General features: G+C 36.2%; 2 protein-coding genes across 3 annotated transcripts; both read left to right on the forward strand.

The window, feature by feature from the left end:
* Positions 1 to 655: 655 nt before the first annotated feature.
* LOC122001740 (cytochrome b561 and DOMON domain-containing protein At5g47530-like) lies at positions 656 to 2,379 on the forward strand. The gene is made up of 2 exons (XM_042556630.1): positions 656 to 1,608; positions 1,686 to 2,379. The coding sequence occupies exons 1-2, from the start codon at positions 886 to 888 to the stop codon at positions 2,232 to 2,234; spliced, it is 1,272 nt and encodes a 423-aa protein (XP_042412564.1). The 5' UTR covers positions 656 to 885; the 3' UTR covers positions 2,235 to 2,379.
* Positions 2,380 to 2,674: 295 nt separating this feature from the next.
* LOC122001741 (DCN1-like protein 2) lies at positions 2,675 to 20,262 on the forward strand. 2 transcript variants are annotated; one of them, XR_006117456.1, is made up of 12 exons: positions 2,675 to 2,910; positions 3,394 to 3,455; positions 4,845 to 4,981; positions 6,490 to 6,548; positions 7,161 to 7,184; positions 9,661 to 9,743; positions 9,823 to 9,887; positions 10,052 to 10,101; positions 14,782 to 14,883; positions 15,884 to 15,943; positions 19,789 to 20,027; positions 20,119 to 20,262. XR_006117456.1 is itself a non-coding variant. In XM_042556631.1 (11 exons), exons 1-11 carry the CDS (start codon positions 2,908 to 2,910, stop codon positions 19,900 to 19,902), a joined length of 759 nt encoding a protein of 252 aa, XP_042412565.1. In that variant the 5' UTR covers positions 2,675 to 2,907; the 3' UTR covers positions 19,903 to 20,262. The 2 variants fall into 2 exon arrangements, 1 of the variants encoding a protein (XP_042412565.1); XM_042556631.1 differs by having other exon boundaries at positions 19,789 to 20,262.
* Positions 20,263 to 27,980: the final 7,718 nt, after the last annotated feature.

Here is a 27,980-nt window from a genome sequence, read left to right on the forward strand (position 1 = left end):
TTTTCAAAATGGATAGATTCCATGATTATGACTTTTTTTTTTAATTTATCACCAGCTCTAAAATTTATCTAATTTTTTCGTTCATAAAAAATCGAGCAAAATAAATTTCCCAACTGAGAAAATTTTAGTCGTTGCCATAGTAAATTCCAATAAAACTAATGGACGCGAAGGGAAAAAAAAGATGCGGGTTCTAATACCTTATGTACATTTTTTTTTTCACAACATATTAACCATTCGGATAGATTAAATTCAGAGAATAAAGTTAAAAAAAAATTCATTCCTAATCAATTTGATAGTATGCGATAAGTTTATCTTTCTTGACCTGAGGACAAACGGTGATGGGAACATGAACATAATTGGATGAACGTCCCATCATGATATCTTTCTCACTTTAAAAAATCTTAGAGTTTTTTGTTTTTTCAAAAAAATCTCAAGGAATCGTAGAGAGAATGGGCATCACTTTAGCGTACGGTGTCATCATAGACATTGGAAGATTGGATTAGTCTTCACTAATCAATCATATCCACGTCATCGACCAAAACCTGCTCCTCCAACTCCGAGATTATGTGTTGACGGTTGGTTTGAGTAGTTCAAATTCGAGCCGCCTTTTGTGCCCGTCAACGGGTGTTATCTAACAAACTGTTGATGCAGGAGGCTGATCGATCTACCTTCGACCTTTTCTCTAACGATCTTTTAATTTATGTTTGATTAATCTTTGGGGAAACAAGAAGAAGAGATTTTATAATTATTTTTTAGAACGGCGATCATTCATGGCTTCATTCCACGCGGTTGGTTTTGACCTGACAGAAGTTGAGTGCAGAGAGGAGCAGGAGAGATCGAGACAGAGGCACGAGAAGTGTTGACGGACGGCGGCTACCTTTCGCCATGACCCCTGCCTTCCTTCCTTCCTACTCCGTCTCCTCCCTGTTTATATCTATCTCCTCGATCTCAAACCACCGGAAATTAAGCCAATTAACACGATCTCCGACCATGAAGCTCACCGTCCTCCCCCTCCTTTGCTTCCTCTGCTCGCTGGTGCAGATCTCCACCGCCCAGAGCTGCGACGGTGTGAGCTTCTCCGACGGCGTGTCCTATGACACCTGCAACGATCTCCCCTACCTCGGCGCCACCCTCCACTGGACCTACCACCCCTCCAACGGCACCGTCGACGTCGCGTATCGCGCGCCGCAGTCCGACCGTGGCTGGGTCGCCTGGGCCATCAACCCCACCGGGCGAGACATGGTCGGCGCCAACGCCTTCCTCGCCTTCCACTCCGCCGCCGGAGTCGTCACCGTTTACACCACCCAGTTCTCCGGCACCGAATTCCCCCCGTCAAGCGTCGCCGACCAGAACCTCACCTTCGCCGTGCACAGCCGCTGGGCCGAGTACTCCGCCGATGGCGGGTACTACACCATCTACGCCTCGCTGGATCTCCCCGGCAACCGTACGACGCAGAACACTGTGTGGCAGGCTTCCACCTCCTTCACCAACGGCGTGCCGTTCCGCCATGATTTAAGCGGCGACAACGTCATGACGATGTCGTCGGTGGATTTCCTCTCCGGCCAAGCATCTTCATCCGGAGGCGTACCGAGGCTTCGCCGGAAGAACGTACGCCGTGCCCTGTTTTCTCTTTTCTATTTTTCGATGCAAATCTTCGCTCAATTTTCGGTGACGATTCCTTCCAGACGCACGGCGTGGTGAACGCGATCAGCTGGGGAATTCTGCTGCCCGTCGGAGCCATCATAGCGAGGTACGTGAAGGTGTTCAAGTCCGCCGACCCCGCCTGGTTCTACCTTCACGTCTCCTGCCAGTGCTCCGCCTACATCGTCGGCCTCTCCGGCTGGATCCTCGGCCTCCAGCTCGGCAGCGACTCCAAGGGAATCACCTACCACAAGCACAGGAACCTCGGCATCGCCATCTTCACCCTTGCCACCGTGCAGGTGTTTGCCCTGTTTGCGAGGCCCAACAAGGATCACAAGCACAGACTCTACTGGAACATCTACCACCACGCCGTCGGGTACGGCGTCATCCTCATGAGCATCATCAACATCTTCGAGGGCTTCGACGTCCTGGACCCCGCCAAGAAATGGAAGCGCGCTTACATTGCGATCGTCGCCACTCTCGCCGCCGTCGCGCTGGTGCTGGAAGTCCTCACCTGGCCCATAGTGATACGGAGGAGGAACTCCGACAAGGCGACTGGCCACGCCGTCCACGTCGCGAATGGATACGCTTGAATCCACGGCCGACCTCTGCGCCAGCAACATTAAGCACATCGATGTGTTATATTGTTTTTCATACTTCAGATTGTTATATATATTTGTAGCGGGCTCAGTCTCTTGGCAGATCGATGCTCTATTTCTTCATTTCTTTCCGATTTTCCTCTCTTTTTGATATATTTTACTGCCTTTGATGAATCTTTATCAGGCGTTTCCATTACCTTTGTCCATGTTTCAAAGCCATCAATACCTTAGTCGCCTTAGACGCCACGTGCCGCACTTTCGAAACGTACATCGTGAGATCAACGGAGAGGATCATTCTCTTAGCACGGTCGCAAACTTGGGCAGGCTGCGAGAAAGTGAAAGCTCAACAATTTACCATACAGCCCTTGTCCCAGATTCATCGTAGAACGAAGGACAAGCGTATTATGGTCTTTTCGGATTTGCCAATAAAATCGAAAGGTAGCCGTCGCCAGCTCCGGCTCCGAGCGAGACGAGCGAGTGCGAAAGGGCGAAAGGGAAGAAAGGAGAAAGAGACGGCGAAAGGAGAGAGGAAAGAGAGACGGAGAGAGAGAGAGAGAGAATCTCTAGAGAAACCCTAATCTTCCTCTCTTCGAAGCCTGTCTTTCTGTCGGTTCCATCAGGATAAGATAAGGAGGAAGGAGTTAGGGTTCTACTCGCCATATCAAAAATGGTCAGCATATGTATATATTATGTTTCACTCGTAGACCCAGAATTCGGTTCGTTCTCATGGCTTTTTGATTACTGATCGGCTTTTTTAAGGGTTGACTGATGTTTAATTAAGTTTTCAATACAATGTTTTGTTTAATTAACCTTGTTCTCGAGGTCTGTAAATTTGATTCTGGAAGTTGATTGGAATCCGTATCGTTTGAGGAATCGGGACAGCATAGCGTAGACATGTAGAGTCGTACTGTGTATTTAGTGGGAAAATAGTTAACCAGAAGGAATCAAAATTGCTTGCTTGTTTGTTTCCTCTCTCTTCCTTGTGAAATAAATCAAGTTATTAGATGCTGAACTTGATGGCGCTAGTGTCCTGGATCATTCGTGTTTGTTTTGTTTGTGCTTTTGAGCTGGCAGCATTTGTAGTTTTGATGTTAAAAAAATAGCATATTGCTTCTTATTCATCAAGTGAATTTATATTTTCGAGCTTCAACAGCATAAGTTGGGAAGAGGACACCGGGATAAAATTCAGCAGTTTATGGCTATTACTGGAACCAGGTATTATTTTTTTGCTAATGAAGTGCACGGTTGACCTTAAGTTCCTGAAGAGTTGTATTTTTCTGCTAAAACTAAATTATAATTGAATTTTAATCTTTATGTGGGTTAGATGTTCGTGGCTAAAATTGAAAATTACTACCTTACTCTTCAATTTCACTTGGTTGATATTTTCTCTGAATTCATGAACCTAAAAATAGGCATCGTGATTCGTTCAAACAGGATTAGCAGTGTGAACGTAAATATAGATGAAAGAAATAGAAAGAACTATGGTAGTTTAACTAGAGATCTACCATTATTTCTCACTTAAGTTCAATGGCAGAGAATCCATGGAGCTGAACCATTTTTTTTCTCTAACATTGCTTTATCTTGTTCATCCTGTTACTTGTTGTTTACAATTTAGATTTACTTTCGGATGCAACATTTATTACTTTGTAAGGCATAATCACAATGATGATCAGATACTGGTTCAATTCTTTGGCTACAACACCCTATTTTTTTTTTTCCAGATGTAGCTTAAGCTTTTATTTACTGTTTTTGTACAAGCAATGTGTTGCACATTTATCCGGTGTTAACTTAAACAGATGATGCAGTTGATGAAACTTATCATGAATATTGCATATTAAAGTCTTTTTTTCATGTTGTCATAAGAGCAGCTGCAAACTATATATTTTTCACTATACATTCTTCCATTGAAGGTTTAGAATACTGCTATTGGAACTGATTTCTGTTCCAAATCAAACTATTTCTGTATTTGTACCAACTTGGCACTAGTTGGTGTAGGAGGAGGAAGAAGAAGTGGTGGTGGAAGTGGTAAAAGCAACAAAAATCAGTTGCTGTTTGTCGCCTAGGAAACTGGGGTTCACTGGAGAAGTTGCTCCTCTCCTTCCTTGAGACCACAAACACTTTGTTGGATCTTTCATTATCTTTTCTCATCAGAATCTTCTTCGCACAGATCAATGGTGTGAAGTCTCGTGATCTACGTGTTGCCCCATTCTGGCAATGTTCTATGCCTCAGTGTACATTCAAAATGAGACGTTTTACATGTCTCCAAGGAAAATATATGATTTAAAATTTTAATTCTGTTAGCTTAAAAACATGTTTTATTTGATGTGATCATGTGATATGAAGGTATTTACAGAATTTGTCAGATTTATCTGGGCTAACTAAAGTTGAGACTCCTATCAAATGTAGATATTCCATAAATAACTCAGGTTGTCATTTTTTTTAATTCAATATATTTGGTTTTATACTATATACTCTGCTTAAAAGGAACACTGGAATTCCAAGGTACTTTACATATGTCTCAATATATGTAGTATCTCATTCCTCTTTTACAGTATCTCTTATGTCTTAATATTTTCACTTCTTTTAATTTTGCCATTTTTGCAGTGAGAAAGTTGCTCTTCAAGCTCTGAAGGCAAGTGATTGGCATTTGGAGGGAGCTTTTGACATGTTTTACAGTCAGCCACATATTAGAACTACCACCAATACCAGACATCTTGAAGATCTCTATAACAGATACAAAGGCTAGTTTTTTTCCTTTAGTAATATTTTTTTATATGAAAGCATCACTACAGGCTCATTTGCATCAATTAATATAATATTTTGTTTATAAGGCAACCACTAGGTTCTGATTCTCCAAGTAAAGCTTCATGGCATCTGTGATATGCAAGCCTAAGTAGGTTGCTAAACCATGCAAGTTCTGGTCATATGCTTGATCATTCTTTTCGTGTTTGTTAAGCATCTTCAGACACCACCCACCAGAAATATGCTCAAAATTCAAAATAATGTCTTCTTTATTTCCCACTTTACATCTAATCTAATCTAATCTTGATGCATTCTCTAGTGTTGGGCTCTGTATGGATGTGTTAACGCTTTGTGAGTAGGTTTTCTTTTCTCATTAAAAGTATAGTATTGATGTGACTTTCCTATTAGATAAGTACATTTACACATACGGTGTATGCAACTACTTTCTTCTTACCATTCTCATCACTCAAATTTTTACTGACTTCAAGTACAAACACGACTACATAGCTTTATGATGATGATTCTCGTTAGTAATAATTTACATCGGCATTCTCAAAACACTACAGTTGAACTCATTTATTATTGGTGCTCAACTTGTTAGAAATCTATCAACCTGACAGATGTCTAAACTTAGAGGAGAAAACCTATAAGTTAATCATGAGAATTGTCAAAAAAAGTACAAGTATAGTTGCTTTATTTCTTTTCCTGCATAAAAATAATACTCAACTTGAAATATTGAATTCAACGTGACATGCAAAGATGCTCAATTGTCATATCATAGTTACATGAATTACAAATAAACTATTCATCTCTACAATTGGGTGTTTGTGACAAAGTAGCTTGCTGGTAATTAATACTTGCATATTCTTCTTCTGAAGCAGATGGAACAATAACCTTTTGATGATACTAGGCCTTGTTTATTATCAAGTAAAGTTGGATGGGAAGAATTAATGAGGAGCAACAATTTGATTTGGGATGTTAGAAAAACTTCATTAGGGACAACATATGAGAAGTTACATGCTTAATATTTTTAAGAGATACCCAAAGAAGTAAAATTCTGTGACTCCAACCATAAAGAATGCAGTTGTCGTCTTGTCTATGTCATTATTATCAGCGCTTGTAGTTGTGAATCCTTGGGAATAATTTCCTTAATTGTATTGATTTGTGCACCTAATTGCATTCAACGATATTAATTATTCATAAGTAGAAGCAACAATCAATTTCTAGATTTGATGCTTAATTTTTATGACGATCTTTAAGAGTTACTTGGCCTATCTTCATTTAAATGGATATTGAATTTTTGAACCATTTTTATCCCGTTTCCACACCATAGATTGATCTCAGGGATAAATTGCAGTATGCATCTAGGAAAAAAATATCCTATAAAGCACCATAATGTGTACATGAATAATTATTCATCTACCTTAATGTCCAATGACCACCTAATATTCATGTTTTGCAAATTGGTTATTTCCGTTAAGAAGAAAGCATTATTTGTTTCTTGCAGATCCATATGTTGATATGATACTGGTTGATGGGATATCCCTTCTTTGCTCCGATTTGCAAGTAAGATTTGGTTTAGGTGTTCATCATATGTACCAGTTCCCTTTTGCACCGCTGAATTCTGTTAGTGGTTTTGAAGTGGCAGTCATGCTCCTTGAACTTTATTATCTTTGATCAGGATGTCTGCCATCGATGGTGATAGAGACCCTTGATGCATTGCTATCCATGATGCCTACTGACTATAATAAATATTTTTCTTTCAGTGTTTTTTTGGTACTGATGGCTATTGTGGTTCAGTAGTAACCTTTTATGTTGATTGAACTATTCTCTTGCTAATCCTATTGCCACGATGATTAAAGAAACATACCTGTAACTTTAAATGCTTATTCCTTCATAGGTATTAAAAATTTCCTTATAATTTTTGTTTATTCAATTTATTGATTTTCATGAGACTTCGATAATTGTGACTCAACCATGATTTGATAAAAACTTTCTAGAAAATTGGTCATTCTGTTAGTTTCTTATTTGCTCCATAGAGTGCATTAAATAAAACACTTTATGAGGTATAAGATGTCACATATTTATACCATGTCTCTTTTTGATTCCTGTGTCAGTTTTCCTTGCAAACTATTCATTTGCTTCTTCATATAGCTAATAGCAACCTGGTTGTTGCAGGTGGATCCTCAAGATATCGTTATGGTGAGTGTCTTTACAATGCGGATGAACTACTTTCCTTCTGGTATTAAGTTTGAGGAATGAGAAGGATTTCAATAGGCCTAAGTTTTTTTGTTTCTGATAACCTATCAATTGCCTTGGAGTTAATAACTTGTTTTTGTGTCATTTGTTTTTGATGTATATATTAACTATCTGTTTTAATATTCGAAATTTCAATCCATAAATTAGGAATCAGTGCCTTTTCCTTATCTGTTATTTGATGTGATAATTTTAATAGAGATTTTACATGCTTTGCAATGATGAACAAGATGTTTCTGTTGTTTGAGTCTGGACTCTAGGACATATCTTGATGTTAGTGCTTCCAGTTGTTGAGCATGTTGACGGTTACATTTTTTAAGCCTTATTGAGATATTTATAATTGTACGAGAAATTGCCCATGGAAATATTTTCACCTTGTTTTCTTGCATGTTGTTCATATTGTCTCATTTTATCTATCAATGTTGGCTCGGTGACATTTTTTATGGCTGGACATTACTTTCTTAAAAATGTTTTAGCATCTCTGTATGCGGCACACTCAATCTGAGTTTTACTGATTATCAGCATGATTAACTTCAAATTTCAGCGTAGTTTAACCTGAGATGGTCATGTCAATGTTTTCCAGTATCTCACATTTTGTATTGTACTTATCCTAACAGCCTAAAGTAGCCTTGTTGCAATATCTTGCTAAATACCTTCCAAATTTTAATTTTGGTACATCACTGGCCTGTGAACTAGACACATGTTCTCTAACTTTTTAGTTATGTATAGTCTTTTAAGAACCTTTCTTCCTTTAACATTTGGTTTAAATGTTATTAAAGGCACAAGGCATCTAAGGTGCCAAGATCCTTCACTGCTTGAGGCTCTTATATATTGTTTAAGGCTTTGAATCCTTTATAAACTAAAATTTTATAACATCAGTGGAGCAACATAGTATTGATTTATCACCTCAATCAGTGATCTCAGCAAGATAACACTTGACAGAACACGGGATAGGTCTGTAACCCTATGCTGGCTATTTACAAAGTTGTGTGCTTTGAAATGGATCTTGTGAAAGTGGAGAAAATATAACTGTAGAAATCATGTGTTATTACTTGACTACAATGGGGCGAAGGTTACTTTTGTCATCTTTACCATGATATGGTATCATTAGGAGTTGGGCAATCATGCCACAAATAGTTGGGACAAGCACAACTTGATGAAGATTCAAGCAAAATGAAGTAGATGAATTAGCGATATTAAAAATATAGTAAAATATAATTATATAAACTGATTTATTTTTTTATTTGCTCAGTTCATTTTTCAGCGATCTTTTTTACTTGTTTGCATCATAGGTATATAACATGAACTAGAAGAGAGGAATTAGGAAGTAAAAACAGAGTAAGATCTAGAAAAATGAGAAAACAGGAAGAAAAGAACAGCAAACTAGGAATAGAAAAAACAGTAAGAAATTAAAAACAAATACAATTTTAGCAAACTAGGAATAGAAAAAACAGAAAGAAATTAAAAACAAACACAATTTTAGCAAACTAGGAATAGAAAAAACAGTAAGAAATTAAAAACAAATACAATTTTTCTTAGAAAGGCAATTCAAAAAAGCAAAGAACAAGCAAATGAGAAATATAAACAAAGAAGTAGAAAAAACGAGAACTAGAGAGGAGAAAGTGAAGAGCAACCGCTAACCTCTGGCTATCTAATCTAAAATATTCAGAGTGAGCTGTATTCACATTTGTTATGCTATGCATAATCAGAAAGTTGGGATAAGGACCAACAATAGCATGGTATGGTGGTAAGTGAGTTAGATCCCAAGACTTTCTGCCAATATTTGGGTTTTAATCTGTAAAATGGCGCAGTTGGAATACACTGTTGGAGGGGTTTAATTTTTTCGTCTCCATCCTGAACATAAATTTTTTTTTTTTCTTTCAATGTGGTGGAAGGACACCTGTGGTGAAGACCAAAAAGGATAAGGTACAGTATGCTGGAACCTCATTATGATATATTTTAATTGACATTCCAGCACTCATATGAACCATTATATCTCCAGCTCTTATACATTTTATTGTACGATAATACCCTTCCATTTCTTCTGTGGCAATGATAACAGGGAATTAAATAACTTATGGATCTGAGCATGTTATTGGTGAATTCTCGACTAATGTGCACTCTACATTATGTTCTCACACCCATATATATATATATATTCTTCTTTTCTTAAGTTACCTTCACTGCTTTCTCCTCTGTTTCTATTGTCTGTTTATCTACCAACTGCATTTAGAAAAAAAGGACTCCACTGACTATCAATGGGCTCTTCATATTGTTGTGGCAATGTTAAAGTTTATATGGCTTATATGATTAACCATTTGCATTCAACCAACCATATTTATATTACTAACATAAGGGTCTGATCTCAAATGGTATCTTGTATATTACAATTGCTTGTATTTTTTTTAAAAATATTATGCAGTTGGTTGTATCTTGGCACATGAAGGCTGCCACGATGTGTGAATTCTCACAACAAGAATTCCTTGGCGGATTACAATCTCTAGGGTAACCTTTGATCTGCTGGTTAGCTGTGAGGATGATGGTTTAATAATAGTTGTGCTGAAAGTAGCACTGTTTAATGCAGGATAGATACAATTGAGAAGTTTCGTGAGAAGCTGTCATACATGCGTAGCGAGCTAAGAGATGATCGTTAGTAATTTCTATTCTGTTCATTCTATGTATCACATGCTATTTGCAACATTTGGTTTCTTGTCATGTTAAAAGTTCATAATTTTTCTTTTTGTTTTTCTTGAATGAAAACCAAAAAAATATCTTTGTTTCCTAATGCTACTATATGGCCTCTGTTCCTTCAGAAAAATTTCGCGAGATATACAACTTTGCATTTGTCTGGGCTAAAGAAAAGGTATGCCTAATGCTACTTTATGGCCACTTGGTAACACATTTGTACAGATCAGTGAAGATTATGGCTCCATTTTTGATGGAATAATAATGACTTGCTTAATAACTTATTGGCATGGCCACATGCACTGTTCATTGTATTCTGTTAGGGATGCAACAGAAATATTGTGTGAACTGTGAATCATGTATCTTTTTTTATGGATAAATTGAATAAACATGGTATGAAGATCATACGTTTAAACAACGTCATTGCATGTATAGTTCATGTAACGGTTATTAATTATACTCATTACTCATGCTGAGGGAGTGAACCTTCGGAGATGTTCATTATGATATTTTTTATTTTTGCTAAAGAAATTTTACATTTGGGGGACTGGTTTGCCTTGTTTAAAGCTGTTTTATAAGTCGTTTGAAGGATAAAGAGCAAGCCATGTTGGATCTAAGTCATGCATTCATTTGATTAGTTAGTGATTTGTTTTCAAAGTGGTCATCTATGCACTATGCTGCACTAACAATTTTCAAGGATCCATTAGTATATGAAGGTAACATGTAATTTCTAAAAAATATTTACCGATTGTACTTCACTAGGGGGTTGTACGAACTCTACTTCTCTCATATCAGGTGAAAAGAATCAATCAGATATTAAGAATGGGATTGGTCCTAGATTATGATCTCTTGAATTAGGTGATACAGAATGAATGCCCATGGTTTCTCAAGGTAGTAAATGATTCAGAATCACATAATTGAAGAACTTATTGACTAGACTACTATTTGCATCCCATTGTGGCCATTAAATAATATGCATTTTGAATATAATATTTAATTCTTAATAATCATTAAAGAGGAAAATAGAAATTCCTCAATATTGTATATAGACTCATTTAAAGGGCATAGTAACAAGATATGCATTGAATACACCTCAAATGATGATACTATAACTCAGCGTATGTATTCAATATGATCAACTATTTTAGCTTGTTACATAGAGTAAAAGAAAACATGTTAGCAAACTTAAACTAATAAATTAAGGGCTTGATGCAAACTAAAACTAAATAACAACAACAATCAAACCTTATCCCACTAGGTGGGGTTTAGGCTACATCCCTTACTATATTATCATTTATATTTAAATAAATTTTATCTTATTTTATTGTTACTAACAAGTCTTTTTTTAATGTCTCTCTTCCACATTTGATGTACACATTTGTCATATTTTCACATCAGCTAACTAGAGCATTTATTTGTCGTTTAAGTATATGTTTGTACCATCTTAAACGTCTCTCAGAATTTCCCTCCATTAGGTGCAATCCTGACTCTCTCAAATATTTTCATTTTTAATTATGTTCAATCCACACATCTACTTTAATATCCTCATCTCTACAATTCTATGTACTCGCAGTCGCAGGGGCAAACCCAGAAATTTTGTTTAGGGGGCACAATTCATATAAAATCATAAAAGTATAATTTATATCAACTAAAAGATGAGCAAACAAGTTAACATTATCATCAATTCAAATGTGACATTACGGTCTTTCATTTTTGGATAATAATTCATGAAACAATCATTTGATAAGTTACTAAATATATCTTTTTCAATATATGTCAGTAAAGAGTTATTTAACCATTGATCACCCATTCTATTGCAAAGTCAATTTTTCACAATTTTCATAATTGAAAATGCTCTCTACTATGGAAGTTGCAACCGGCAAAATCAAAGCCAATTTTAACAGCTTGTAAACCAATGGACATGCTATGTCTCTTCTATTTTCCACCATCAGTTGATTAATGTCATTCAATCCCTTCAAATTTGAAAAATTAATATCTGAGCAAACATCTATTATGAAAGTCTGAAGCTAGTTTGAGAGTTCCAAAAAGTCAATATTAGAAAAATCTCTTGGATAGAATTCGGCTAATTAAATCAACTTTTGATTGTCAAAAGAAGCAAAAGAATTAGATGGATTTAAGCATGCAACACAAAGAAACAATTCAGTCTCATTAAATCGACTATTTAGCTCTTGTAATTGCATATCAATGACGATGTTGAATAATTCAACATGGTTGTGATGGAGATTTGTCATATGTTCAGTTATGTGTCGTGATCTTCCTTAGCTACAAATGTATCATTCATATTGGGAACATGAATAAAATGTTTCCCACAAAAATTGGAAGTCACATCCAACAAAAACATCACTCATCATCCCTCATTGATTGAAGGCGTTGTTTAGAAATATCAACCAATCTCATAACATTCTTAATATCTTGATCTTTCCTTTGCAAAGTTTGTGACAACTCATTTGGTATTCCCAATAATTATTGTATCAAATGAAGAGTAATCACAAACTCAAAAGATTGTATTGCCTTTAGCAAACGAGATGCCTCAAACTTTTTATCTGAAAATAAGCCCTCTTCCACAATTACATCAAGTACATCAATCACAATTGCAAATAATGTAATGAAACCATTTAGAGTTCTGGAATGTGATCCCCAACGTGTATCACTAGGACGAGCGAGAGATGTCTCTTGATTCAATCACCGTCCACTAAGGATTTCTTCATTTTCTAGACTAGCAATTATTCTAGCAACTTGTGACTCTCGTAAAGCATCTTGCCGCTTACATGAGGCTCAAACCACATTAACAATATCAAAAATTAAATGGAAAAGTCCAGCAACAAGTAATTTTTAAGGGTATACTAGTAATGTTTTGTTAAAATATGAGGGGTCTAGGACCCCCTTGCCCCTTTATGAGTCCGTCCCTATGTACTCGAACCATAGCCCAACATTCAACTCCATATAATATAGCAAGTTTAACTTCCGTTTTATAAAACTTTTTCTTTAAGTCTTAGAGGTACTTTATGATAAGAACATGACACTTTCTTTTATTTCAATTATCTTGCTTGTATTCTATGTAAGCTCTCAATTCCTTCATTCTTTTATAAAAATGACCTTAAATACTTAAATCTCTTAATTACAAACAACTCATCTTCTATCCAAATAATTATATCATTACGTCTAAATTGTTAAACTTAAATTTCATATGTTCTGTCTTCACTCTTCTAAACCTAAAGCCTTTTACTTTTAGCGTTTCCTGTCGAGATTTGAGTTTAACATTTACTCCTTCACGTGTCTCATCTACTAAAACAATATCATATGTAAATAACATACACTATGGTACAAATTTATAATTATAATTAATGTAAAAAGATAGGGACTTAGAGCTGATCCTTAGTGTAACCCTATCTTTATAGGAAATGCTTAGGTTAATCCACTTGAAGTTTTTCACTTTTGTCATTACATCCTCATATTTATTCTTAATTAGTTCAATATACACTATACTAATACATTTCTTTTCTAGAATTCTATAATTCTCCTTGAGACTCCATCATAAATTTTTTCTAGGTCGACAAATATCATGTGCAAGTCTTGCTTTTGTTCTTAATAATTTTTAATTAGTTACTTGAGAAGATGTATAACTTCTATTGTCGACCTTCCAGAGATAAATCCAAATTGATTTTCAGTCACCATGATCTCCTTCCTTAGTTTTTTTTTTTTATTATTCTTTTATAAAGTTTCATGGTATGACTCATTTGCTTAATATTCCTATAGTTTGCACAATTTTGTACGTTTCCTTTTTTGTTCTTATATATGAGAACTAAAACTAAATCAACCTGCGAAATTGAAAAACAAATTTGAAAAACAAAGCTAATAGTTAAGGGGATTTTTTATACTAATGCTACAAGATGGTCATAAATTGATGATCGTTGTACTGATATTCTTGTATATGGCAAGTTGATTGTCTTTGATGAATTGAAAATCACTATGCTTGGTGTTCTTAGGTTGTTGGCAATTAATACTGTGGCTAGATTGTCATAATGCATGCTTGCAAGCTCTGAGTGATAAATACCCTCCATGTGGAATAACTCACCTTTTTAATCTGCCTTTGTATTTCAGCAGGTCACCACGTTTTATCTTTTATTTCTCTAAATTACTAGATCTCCATTAAATAAATGACATAACCTAAGAGGGCTTCCTACTCTTTATTGATTCGGGATAATTAGCATATGAAAAAAATTACATGCAAAGATGTCCATTTTTACTAGCTAGTGTGTGATCTTTTGGGTAACAAGATATATCTAGCTTTGTGATTATTTGATAAAGTTCCAACTAGTCAACATGAGTATGTACAATCATTGAATTATGCGGTAAAAGGTAACTCGCTCACCCCAAGCACTGCTCACAGTCGGCCCCACAGCGAGATGAAGAGAGTAAATCTTGGTGATTGAGCGATTTCTCTAGGCGGGAGGGATTTTATTTTCCAAGGGATTGTTCTCTCAGGGATTCAATCCTTGTTCTCATGTGACAATCTACCATCCAATTACAATCATTGAATTATGTATCTTTGTTAACCAAAGAATTTGACTTTGGATTATTAGAGCATGTTTTAGTTTGCAATTGTATACCAAAATCATGTATGCACAAATCCTTTGGTGACAAAAAAGGATTGTAATGATCAACGAATCTATCAAGAATTTCACTGTAGTTCCTTTGGCAACATAACATCCATCTCACACTAATTTTGATATTATTTTATCCATCATGTCTGAGGAGGCCCTTTTATACATCTAACTCCAATTTTACTGGAAGATTCTTGAGAGTAAAGAGTTCCCCTTGTTCTATTCTTTTGCAGGGTCAAAAATCTTTAGCACTAGAGACAGCTATTGGCATGTGGCAGTTGCTATTTGCAGAATGGCATTGGTCTTTAGTTGATCATTGGTGTCAATTCTTGCAGGTATGGAACTGTTACCAGGGGTGAATCGTACCACTGAACATGGAGAAGTTTCATGCTTTTAGCATAATATAATGTTTAACACACATGTTAAGAGTTTGATGCAGTGTACCAGATGATCATTGGTTACACAGGAGTTGCGATAAATATTTGCTTTTTTGTCTTGCTAGGTATCTGAATTTTAAGTAATATTATTTCCAAAATAAGTAAATTGATGAGGCATAGGAAAGAGAGGTTATCCATAGGGTATAATTTGGAAAAATAACAGAAAGTGCTGATAAAAATCTCACAATTTCCTGCTCTTGTTTAACTTGTGAGGCTATATTGTGGCAGAATTACCTAAAGGTCAGGATTATATTGTAGCAATTTGAACTTGTCAAAAAAGCCTTCGACTAACACAACTCAAAATAATAGGAATGTTATTTTACTTTATCTTATTTTTCTTAATCATATTCTTGCAATATTTTTGATTACACCTCCATTTTCATTTTCACTATATATGAAAACTATCATGATTACGTTTTGTTTCTATTAATCATTTTGAATATGAGTATAAAAGTAATAAAATTAAGAATTTGAAGTACAATATTTCTATTTTTAGGTTGGTATGGGAAATTTTTTAAATAAGTCTAGTAAATTGAAATGGTGAATTTTAGTAATATTTGTCTAATTTGGTAGTTTTGCAATTTAATAAATATGAGAAAAAAATAGAAGTTTGGAAGTTCCAAGTGATTGTTTTTAGAAGATTAACCTCTTTTATTGGTTTTGTAATTCGGTATTTATGGTAGTAAAGCTCACCATGAAGTACTAAGCTTCCGTGAAATCCCATTAATCAGAGATTTTTTGTTCATTTTCATTTGCTGGTAAATTTTTAGCAACATAATATCAAATGGTTTTTTGGGGTAGATAATTTTGTTAGTCAGTTTCCCATAATAGCAGTTTCTTCATTATGTATTTGAGTGCATAGCTGTTTCTTTTAATCTTTCTAAATTTTCGTTATCAGCTAAAACATAACAAAGCAATATCAAGGGATACCTGGTCTCAGTTATTGGAATTTGCTAAGGTATGTACTACGTACTAGTAATTTTTTTGCAGATATGTAATTCTGTTTTATATATATATACTGCATGTGATGGCTGTAATTGTAGGATGATGTTTATAGTGGCCAGTATTTTATTTAGTTCTTCTTTTGTAGTGTATACGAAGTCCCATTAGATATTTCTCCCTTTGTCATTTTATATTCTAATTTAAGTAGACATGTGGGAAGTGTGTCAACTTTTGCATGCATTTTTTTATTATTGATGTTTGTAATTATATAGTCATGAATATTGGAGTTTTGTATTTTCCATGTGGGTTCCTACTTCCTATATAAGGACTCTAGTTTCGTTATATAAGAACAAGGGAGACATATAAAATTATACAAACTACAGGGGTATTAAGCTAATAAGTCATATCATGAAACTTTGAAAAAAAGTAATACCAAAAAGATTAAGAAAGGAGACCTCGATGATCGAAAATCAATTTGGGTTCATGCTTGGGAGGTCGACAATAGAAGCTATACATCTTTTTAGACAATTAATTGAAAAATATCGGGAGTAAAAACAAGATCTACACATGGTATTCATTAACTTAGAAAAAGTTTATAATAGAGTCTCAAGAGAAATTATATAGAGAATTTTAGAAAAGAGAGGTATTAGCATAACATATATTGAACTAATTAAGGATATGTTTGAGGATGTAACGACCAGAGTAAACACTTCAGGCGGAGTAACTGAAACATTTTCAATAAAGATAGGATTACATCAAGGATCAGCTCTAAGTCCCTATCTTATTACACTAATTATGGATGAACTGCACACATTCAAGATATAGTATTGTGGTGTATGTTGTTTGCAGATGATATTATTTTGGTAGATGAGATACGTGAAGGAGTAAATGCTAAACTAGAATCTTGGCAGGAAACAATAGAAGGGAAAAGTTTTAGGCTTAGTAGAATAAAGACAGAATATATGGAATTTAAGTTTAGCAATAGTAGATGTAATGAGACAATTGTTAAGATAGGAGATGATGAGTTGTCTAGAACCAAGAGTTTTAAATATTTAGGATCATTTTTATAAAACGATGGAGGGATTGAGAGAGATGTCTTACATAGAATACAAACATGACGGTTGAAATGGAGGGGAGCGTCAAGTGTTTTATGTGACCGTAAAGTACCTCTAAAATTTAAAGGAAAGTTCTACAAAATCGCAGTTAAACCTGCTATGTTATATGGAACTAAATGTTGTCCTATGACTCGAGCACATGAGCAGAAGATGAGAGTTGCAGAGATGAGGATGTTAAGATGGCTGTGTGGACATACGAGGATGGATAAAATAAGAAATGAGAGCATTAGAGAGAAAGTCGGAGTTGCATATATTAAAGGAAAACTCTGAGAGACACGTTTAAGATGATACGGGCATGTATTTAGATGACTAATAAATGCTCTTGTTAGGTAATGTAAAACTATGACAAACACGCATATCAAATAAGGAAAAAGCAGACAAAAAAGACTTGGTTAGTAACAATAAAACAAGATAAAATTTATTTAAGTATAGATGATAATATAAGTAGGAAATAGAGCTCAATGACGTAAAAGGATTCATATAGCGGACTCACCTAGTAGGATAAGGTTTTGTTGTTGTTGTTGTTGTTATTCCTACTTCCTATACAGAACTATCAGAATTCTTAACATATTCTAAACCAGTGAAGTAGATTGGTACATTCATGTAATTGCTGGATGCAGTAAATGTAGACAATTTAATGGAGACAACCCAATGCTACCCCATTAGCTTTTGGCCAAGCCAAAGTAAATGCATTCATTATTCAAAATTTGTGTAACTGTAGAATGCCATGTTTAAATCTGTCTTTTTCTGCCATGGTCTTTATCCTGTTCTCACGAGCTTCTCATTTGTCACCATCTCTATGGATGGTTCATAACTGTGCCCATCCTAGCAGACGGTTAAAATTGATAATAATATTTTTGGGTACATATTTTTATGCAAAGCATCTCATTTCATTTTGCAGAGGAAAGTGGTATCATAGTGGAAATGGAAATAACATCAATATTAGTAACAATGGTTAGAATAACATCAATATTAGTAACAATGGTTAGTCAAAATGGAAAGGATCTTCGGAGTCTGTGTGATCGTTGTGCTCCCCTTGGTTAAAAGAAAATTTTTATAAGATTTGTGGACTTGTCATACTCTATAGATTAGAGTGTTAGGTTAAGAATTAACACGCACAAAATGTTTCTGTTGCAGCTTTGCAGGGATGAGAATGGTAAAATGGATATGTAGAGTTATTAGGAAGGACAAAAAAAAACTAATATTCAAAGAGCAATTAGATCTAAGTTAAATACACAATAAACGTGTTCAAAGGTCACTAATAATTAACCAAGTAAATAATGTTTGGTTCGGTTATAATACAAAATAATTTAATTAAGATGAATATATTGTTTTGATATTACCTTGTATATGTCTCATGTAGTCAATTGTAAATAGTTGGGATAAATTTGGGTTGATGATGATAATGTTGCCATTTCAGCCAGGCAGAGAACGGGGGAGTGTCTGTGTTCATAGGAGATAATTGGAACTAAGACTTTGATAAAAGCTTACAAAGGTGGCAAAAATTTTGCATTCGTTTGTGTAGCTGATTCAAGACTTTGATAAAAGCTGACAAAGGGAGACAGATTTTGGATTGGTTTGCGTAAGGATGTATGATTGAGATTTAAGAATGGGAAGAACATAACTGTATGTCTTAACGAGTCATTTTAAAAGCAGCAAAGTAGTAGATTGCAAAATTGGGAGAATTAGGGTATAGATCAGAGTTTACACAATATCCTTATAGGATAGAGAAGAGAAGAGTGTATGTAGTAGAAGAGGCTGAAAAACAGGCTAGCTATGGACTGAGTTGATACTGTAGGATTGTTGTAGCTTCATTAATGGGGAATTGTTTTTGGCACTGGTAAGGAAGGGGAATGTGGTTTGGATTTTCATTTCAAATTGAGTGGAAGATGAAAATTAAGGATGCATTTTTTTATGATAGTGTGTGTTCATACGAACTCCATAGTAGGTACCACGTACCCACATTCCAATAAAATTAAATTGGGAACACATGAGAACATTTACTATAATATAAAGCCTTTCTTCTAAGAATAGCACTTAGTGATGTTGAATCGTCCATAGTTGAACAATGTTGAGTGGCTTTGAGACAACTTTTGTTTCTTGGATGTTTTGCATGGCTTTGTGTGAATAGTCAGTCATACTTCTACCTGCTAACTTGTATACATATGGAATATATTTATATCCATCTTAACAAGAGATCCAGTTAATAGCCATGCTAATCCTCCAAATATTATGTTAAATTTTGTGAAGCTATCAAAAGATAAAAGAGGAGAAACAAATCTCAATCTTGCAGGTGTAAGCAAACAAAACTCTTCTAGTTATGAATCCATGAACTAGTTGTATTAAAAGTGAAACTATTAGAATATTTTTTATCTTAATTTGTTTTTTCTTCAAAGTGTCCTCCAATGACTTTCTTTGGTCTGTATTGACACTGGAAGTTTAATACAGTTAATTTTATCAGCAGTTATTTTTATTAGTTATCTGTGAATTGAATCAACTGTCAAATAGGTCTAACTTTTTACCTCATGGAGTGGGTTCCACATTTAATTTTGTAATTATGGGCACATTCTTAATTGGCAAAAAAAACATAATACTTGCTAGCTTGTTTTATGCTTTTGCAAAATTGGACAAATCAGTCAATTGTTTGTTTGTCTGCCTGACTTGTTTGTATACGAAAGTTAGGAGTAAAAAACAACAATTGTAGTTTTCCTTGCTGACGGTTATATTTTGAGGTATCTTGTTTCAGACTATCGATCTTCAACTCTCCAACTATGATGAAGAGGGTGCTTGGCCCTATTTGATAGATGAATTTGTTGAATACTTGACTGAAAACGGAATCGTCCAACGTCCTCGAAATTGAGAAACCATACATTATACCGGCGGTGTAGATTCTTCTGGTGCATTGAGATTGGCTCATGAAAGCATTATGCTTTGGATTTGGTGGTTGTTCAAAAACAAAATCAAAGCCTTCAAAACTTGCTCTAGGTATGACATGTGAGCCTGAAGCAAGATGAAGAAACATTTATAACCTGATATTTTTTTCTTTCTATTTCATATCACTCTCTGGTTATTGTAGGTTTGTATTGCCTTCCTTGTGTTGTTGCTACTCTGATACTTGCTGCGTGTGATTGCGAACTCTACATTTTTTTATGAAAATTAATCATCAGCACTTTTGTAATAACTCTCATGCTAAATGGAAAGGAACTATTCGATCTGATAATAAAATTGCATTTTCGACATCTCTTGGGCTTTTTGACCTTGCAAACTATGGTACTACCAGAGGCATATCCATGTTTGATGCAATGCTCAGCTCTTTCATCTTATCATGTAGTGTGTTTTGATTCTTCTTTATTTTAAAATTGTGCAAATCATTCCACAAAGGATTCCTTGTTGGCGATATTTCACGCAGCAACATTTGTGTACGAACACGGTTGAGAAGGAAGTGCCTATATTGAACTGGTGTGCAAGTTTTTGTTCCTGTCTGGAACTCTACATTGTAAGTTAAATAATGATGCACATTCAAACTACCGCTATGTATTGAACAACAAATTCATCAGCCTAACAACTTGGTTGAGAAGGAAAAAAAAGCAGATAAATTTGGATAGTGTAATCTTATCTTATAAAACTTGAGCAGAAAATTAATCTCCTCGATCAATCTCATTATCATGATTATCAACTGTATCGTCAATGAGCCTTGGGCATCAGCTGATTGATTGTCTTCCTTTGTAAAACTTGTCTCTTTTTTCATTGAGCAAAGGCTGTTGCTTCTCCATCATCCCACATAGTTTTGGAGACCACTCAAAGACATCATCGATAATATTGTAGACTATCTACAATGATATGTAAAATGAAGGATATTATATGGATGTGGAAGCTAGTAAGAATGATCATAATTTATCCAAAACAACAGTATAACTCATTTCGAAACAGGTTCTAACAATGAGAGGTTTGGCACAACGATAGATAAAGTTACTATCATGTGATTTAGAAGTCATGAGTTCAAGTCGTAGAAATATCATCTTATAAAGTAGGATAAGATTATATATTGGTCAGAGTTTTCTACCATCTTATAAAATAGGATAAGATTATATATTGATCAGAGTTTCATACATCGGACTATCCTTTCTAATCAGAATCATTAAGATTTGGAAGGATAAATTTACCTAGCTCTGACTGCCTCATCAGGAGGAGCATGATGCCAGAGCAAAAATATGAACAGCACAGCTCGACTGGCATATATAATCCTTGACGTTCACTTTGACGGTTCTTCACCATCTTTCTTGGGCGAAAACAAAATAACTCCCTAAATATTGTTTCTTCAACATTGATATTGGGGAAAAATCAGATGGGCATTGCCAATATAATATATAATATGGTACAGCGGTCAGACCTTCCAAATGATTAACTCTAAGTGTTTAAGGTTCGAATCTCAATTGCGATGTACTATAAAGATCTTACAGTGAGATGACAAATCTAAGAATATTGACCATTTAGATAGGCCTCCATGAGGGTTTTTCTGATGAAAAACTTTCGTGGGATACCTCTTCTCACTGCTACGAATGAATTGAGATAGTGTAATTTTCAGATCATTAGCAGCGACAAATTCTGAACATGGCAATGAATCAAGTGGCAAAGGCATGTGGATGGTTTGTCGACGTAATAAACATATCGTTCACATAACTTCAGTTAAATCAAATAGTAGACAACAAAACTTCTTCATGCTTTTCTTGCACGTGTATACAAAATTCTCAATGCTAAAATTCACATGGATCAACACCAACATATAATAGTCAACAAGCCAGGCTTAGGGAGATATGCTCTAAAATACAGCTAGTAAACTCACACAAACACATTCACATTAAGTCTAATTATTGCGACTATTTCTTAAAAATTTGTAGATTCTCTAACCTATTTGTGTAGCCAACATTGACTTCAATAATTCAACTAGGAGAAGGCAGCCCTTAGTTCATCAAGATGGTTCTCTTCGTTATGATTTTGATTTTTTTTACTGTCATCTGCATTATTTTCTAGGACTATGTTCTGTTTCCTAATTCAAAGAGTCACTCAACTGGTGCTTGAAAACCAAACAGGAGAGCTACCATAAATCTATCTATTAAAATCTCAACAAGGATAGGAAATTCCAGACAAAAAAAGGAATTGGTAGCAACTTAAGACAATGATAGACTTATTATGCATGATCTGGATCTCCATTTCCCAAAGGAAAAAAATAACAATAAAAACTCAAATATACCAAAAACCGAATACTCTGGCATTGCAGAACTTACGTAGTAGTAGTAGTAGTGTAACAACCAAGAACAACAAAGCTCCGGCACAGGCATAGAGAACAACTATCATGCATTGATAAGGGTAAATAGGGAACAGGCATACAGCAAGAGCAACCAAAGGCCAAAGCAATGAAAGAATTGTTTGCCATCGGGTCCGTCTTTTCATGGAAGTTCATGCCAAAAAACCATCATTTTCAGAGAATTCTTGCTCCTACAGATAAAATATGACGATAAAATCACATTATCCAATTTTTTCTTTCAATGCAGCCAATGAATCAAAGGAAAGAAACTCAAAATTTCAGAGGATAAATGTATTAAGGGTGCTTAAATCAATTAAATTGGGCAAAAATCACAATGCACCTGTTTTTTTTTTACAAATCATTAAAAAGACGTCCCATTTTAATTTTTTTAATCAAAAGAATACCCCACCTATTATTCTACCTAAATCCTAAATTAATCTGACGTATTGTAGCTACTACAATATGGGGGGAAAAATTAAGACTAAAATTATTCAGAGTATCCGAAAATGATTTAAACAATATTTTTTAAACCTGAAACCGGTCGGGTTTCACCTAGTACCCAGTTGTAGATAAACGAGCTTCAATTTGATATATTGTACGTCCTGTGGTTCAACCCGATTTAATATTCATGTTGTAACTGCTACAAAACTGTAACTACTACACAGTTATAACAATTTCAGCTTCTAGCGGCTAGAACATGAATATTAAACCTTAACTTTTGAGAAGCTATAACTTTTGACGCATGATATATCAAATTGAAGCTCGTTCAGAGATCTACAAACGGTTACTGAGTGAAACCCATAATGGCTCGATTTTAGATTAAAAAACATTGTTTAAATCCTTTTCGGAGGCTTTGAACAATTTGTCTTATTTTTTTCCATTTTGTAGTAGCTACTACAACTATGTGACAATTTAGTTGTAGCATCTATAAAACTGTAGCTGTTACAACTGTGTAGAAGTTACGGTTTCATAGTTGCTACAATGCACCCGACTAGTTTATGATTTAGGTCGGAGATGAATAATACTAGAGGCCCCTTGTGTCATTCTACAGGGGATGAGACGCCCTTTTGATAAAACATCAACATAGGACGCTGACACATAAAAGTTCCAGAAGCCATAATATTTTCTGTCAACTTCAACTATTAATCTACTTTTATTGGGAACAAATTACAGGACAAACCATATATCATTAGAAAGGCACATATGTCTAATTTCCAACAAAAAAATGGTGCCTAAAAATAATATTCCTATAGGAAGTTATGTTCATTTTGTAAATTTGAACGTTCCTAGAAGACATCTCAGATTTTATTAACAACTTCCGAGATTAATCTTCTTTTATTGAGAATAAATTATATAGTTATATATCATGGAAAACCACGGATGTCTAGTTTTGAAAAAAAATTATGCTAAAAAATAATATTTCTACAAAAAGTTATGACCATATTGATTGAAGTTTGTCAGGCTAGAAATACTACTCGGGGAACCTTAATAATATTGTTCTAGAAATACTACTCGGGGAACCTTAATAATATTGTTCTAGAAAGATAAATTGTTTAGGAAAGACAAATTACATGGGAAATACAAATTTCTCGAGAAAAACTAAGTGCTCAGGAATTGGAAAAAATCAATCTACATTTTTTGATATTCTTAGTGACTTTCTTATAACTTGAAAAAACTAATGATGCCTTAATATCATTGCATGTTTGATCCAATTGTTAAACACACATTTTCATTCTTAAAGCCCTAGGAAATATCAGTGTTCTAAATGTCAGCTGCTTAGATAGGAGGCAGGCATTAACCGCACCATCTTAGGCAAAGGCAATAACTCACTTCCCATGCCTAGAACGACCATCGTTGTCATCGTTTGGACACTGCGACTCATCGCCTGGTCCAACGATAAGTTCAGATGCGTCTCACGAGCTCGGACGCGTCACCTAGGCTTAGTTATAGGTCCGAACGAATCGCCTAGGCCTATCGACGTGTCCAGACGAATCGCACAAGCTGAGACGAGTCACTTGAGCCCGATGATTAGCCCGAACGTGTCACCCGGGCTCGGCGACATGCTCAGATGTTGGGACCAAGGGGAGCTAGAGGGGGGGGGGTGTGTGAATAGCTCGCTCGCTTCGATGAATATGATTTGTAACAGAATACTTGAAGCGAAGAACTCTCCCATGCTAACGCATTGATTTACTTGATATCCACCTTCTTGAGGTGACTAATCCAAGGATCTGACCCTCTCTCGCACATACATTGTGAAAGAGCTCCTTTTGGAAACAATATTAAGGTGGAGAAGCCTCGTACAAGCTCAAGAACAAGAATACTGTTGGAACTCCAAGGTGTTTTGATGTGATCAAACAAGCTAAGTTAGGTCCTGCGTTTGTTTAACCCTTGTGTCTAAGTGTGCAGGAGCTTAGGAACACAGGAAGTCGAGCGGAAGACGCAGCTAGCGAGAAGGACGGCACGGGGAGAGAGCCGACGGGCTCGGTGCGTCCGAGAGACGAGGTGACCGCGGAAGAATACACCGGTGGACGAGAAGAACGTGTGCGGCGTTCGAGGGACGAGAAACCGGGAAGGAAGGCTGCTCGAGGAAAAGGTCGGAACTTGGGTTCGGGTGAGCCTTATTCCGGATGGCCGAGATCCCCCAAGCTAGTGGAGCCGGAGTTGAAGACTCGGACTGAGACGAGCTGAACCGAAGCAGAGTGACGGGACGGAAAAAGTCAACCAGAGTTGACTTTTGGGGGCCGAGGCGCCCAGAGCTGATCGGGGCGCCCGGAACCCTCCGGGGCGCCCGGACCGAAGATGTCGACCAGATCAAGTCAAACTCGATCTGAATGTTGGGGGATAAAGTTTTATCCCCCCAGGACGTCCAGAACCCCTTCGGGGCGCCCCGACCAGTGCTATAAATATAGCACAGGTTTGCACAGATCATTCAACTCACTTGTAATTCAATTCTTTCTGTGCTTTCTATTCTTTTGTACTGTCAACGCTATAAGAGGCTACTCCGCCCAGAGGAGAATCAGATAGTGCGCCATCTTTGCCTTGGATTAGCAATCCTCTGATTGCAAATCAAGTAAACCCTCTTGTGTCTGATCTTTTAATTTAGTCTCTTCTTTTTTATTACAAGTGTCTGTTAATTAGTTGAATATCCGAGAAAGGTTTTGTCATGCCCCGAGGGAGTCCCTGTCCGAAGAAATTTCGGCAGCACCTCCCCTGTACGGCTGACAATCTGAATCATTTCTACATGCACAATATACATCAGCCACAGGCGGCTGGAATATACACACAACCACGCAGTTATATGATACAACCTACTCGGTTGATACAATAAAAACACAACCACGCAGTTATATGTAAAGCAGCCCACTCGGCTGTACCAAAACCAAAATACAACGGAAAATGACAGAAACCAAATACAAACCAAACACAAAACTGCTAGCCGGCTAGGCTTACACAACCAACAATAATACAAAATACCACATAACAACTTCAAACTCCAGAAACAAAACCGGAGCACAAACTAAACACACTGACACATAAAACAAACAAAACATAAATGAAACCGATAGATCTTCTGAGGTGACGTGGGGACCAGGAGACAAGATACTCCAAGCGACATCATAACCAACCTGGTACCTGAAAAAGATAGTGTCCATGGGGGTGAGTTCAACAACTCAGTGAATACTAATAGACATGCCTAGTAAGATATATCTAACAGCAATAAACATGGAATACATCTTCCTAATCATATATAGGAAATATGCAAAACTGAAAGGTAACTGAGAAAGCTGTACTCACCAGGAACTCCTATCCAAAACAAAAGGGTCGTTAAACCAGATACATAATATGCCTCCTGTATGCATGTCAAACAAATGCATCCACCAAAATGCAGCATATAAGTGCAGCAAACATAAGCAAATAAATGCAATAAATGCATATGATGCCAATGACATGGTCACCCCTGACGCCAGTCAGTCATCTCACACACAATGGTGAGACTGAGTGGGTAGGGCTGTGACAACCGTGCACTCTGACGTCATTGCTGCTGATGAATGACCGAATGGACGGGATGCTGTCGGAGTACACACATACTCCTATCCCAAATCATAAATGGGGGAGCGCAATGCTCTCATCTCCCGGTACATCATGACGGGGAGGGATCCCTGACGTGCTACCACGCTGCGTCACACTACCCATGAGTGGACCAACGGAGCACCGAACAGAGCAAAACTGACGTGCTACCACGCTGCGTCACGCTACCCATGAGCGGACCAATGGAGCACCGAACAGTGATGAAACTAGTGATATGCTCTACAATAATAGAGCAACCTATCACGCAGCATGCAATTATGCGAATGATGCATGACACTAAGTATGACAATATCCTGAACCAAATCCATATACATATAAAAATGTGTACCCTAGTACCAGTAAGTCAAATCTACAGATCTAGGGTATACAGGTCCTCTATGGTATAACAACCTAGGTCCTGAGCATATCCACCTCCATAAAATATGTACCAACAACATACATGGATCAAAGCAAAGGGTCTAGATACACAGATCAAATATGATATAAAAATGTAGGTACACATGCCAGATAATAAAAATCCCGAATCTAGTCCTAAACTCAGTAAAACATGGTATGTCACTTACCCTAGTAACTAAGGTACTCATGGTAATAATCATGAAGTATAAATATGGATACATAACAAGCAACCAAACGGATCATGCTATGGGTATCAAATCGTGACATACCAAAGACAAACATGATCATTGCTTGTAGCTATAAAATAGTATGCATATCCAATTGACAATATCATAAAAGATAAGTCAAGAGGTACCCGCCTCAAATATCGCGCGTGCCAAAGGAAATCCCACGTAAGGCAACTCGTCGCAAATCAGAGTCCTGTAATACATGATATCCAGATTTAGCTAATTACATATAAATAAATTAGCTAAATCAAATCCTCGAGAAGCTAATATAAATCCAGATCCAATTATAGACCCTAATTGAATCATTTAACTCCTCAATCGTTTCTAATCCATTCGAATTAGGATTTGCAATAAACATGGTTAATCATAGCATCTTACCCGATTTAGTCCTAATTCAACACATATATCAACTAATCAAATAATCCAAATTCATTATGATCTACATCCAAAACCAATTACCTACTCCTTACCTCAATTCACAACCAAGTGACCGCTGGTGGGATACGGCCCGAGGGCTTCACTGCCAAAGCTGGATCATCGGAACTGTGGATCACCCGAAATCAGTGCTGTCCGAAGCTAAAATGATCCAACTAGCATGAAATATGATACGAACCGTACATACCCAAATCTGCCGTACCTACAATGGTACCAATCGTTTTCCCTCAGCCGCTGATCACTGATCCCTAAATCAAAATACCCAAAAATCAGCACTTGCCGTGATCCAAGGGGTTCAAGTGCTACTGATTGAATCTGTAACCCAACCTCAACTCGGAAGAGTACTACAACCAGTGATCTAATACATAGAAACAACAAAGATAAGCTGCTCACCTCACTGCTGTCTGGTTTAAATCCAGCAGAACAAGAAAATCTAGGGCACGGCTTGGTCCTCTCCGATGATCAACAGCCAACGCTGAGGCGTGA

The sequence above is a fragment of the Zingiber officinale genome, chromosome 7A (genome assembly GCF_018446385.1).
Source record: "Zingiber officinale cultivar Zhangliang chromosome 7A, Zo_v1.1, whole genome shotgun sequence".
In the NCBI taxonomy this organism is placed as follows: Eukaryota; Viridiplantae; Streptophyta; class Magnoliopsida; order Zingiberales; family Zingiberaceae; genus Zingiber; species Zingiber officinale.

What these genes read in the sequence shown, in the direction of transcription:
- LOC122001740 (XM_042556630.1), top strand. Translation starts at nt 886, where the DNA reads ATGACCCCTGCCTTCCTTCCTTCCTACTCCGTCTCCTCCCTGTTTATA. An exon ending in CGAGGCTTCGCCGGAAGAAC is followed by an intron (nt 1,609 to 1,685) that starts GTACGCCGTGCC and finishes GATTCCTTCCAG; the next exon opens with ACGCACGGCGTGGTGAACGC.
- LOC122001741 (XM_042556631.1), top strand. An exon ending in TCTCTATAACAGATACAAAG is followed by an intron (nt 4,982 to 6,489) that starts GCTAGTTTTTTT and finishes TGTTTCTTGCAG; the next exon opens with ATCCATATGTTGATATGATA. An exon ending in TTCTTTGCTCCGATTTGCAA is followed by an intron (nt 6,549 to 7,160) that starts GTAAGATTTGGT and finishes TGGTTGTTGCAG; the next exon opens with GTGGATCCTCAAGATATCGT.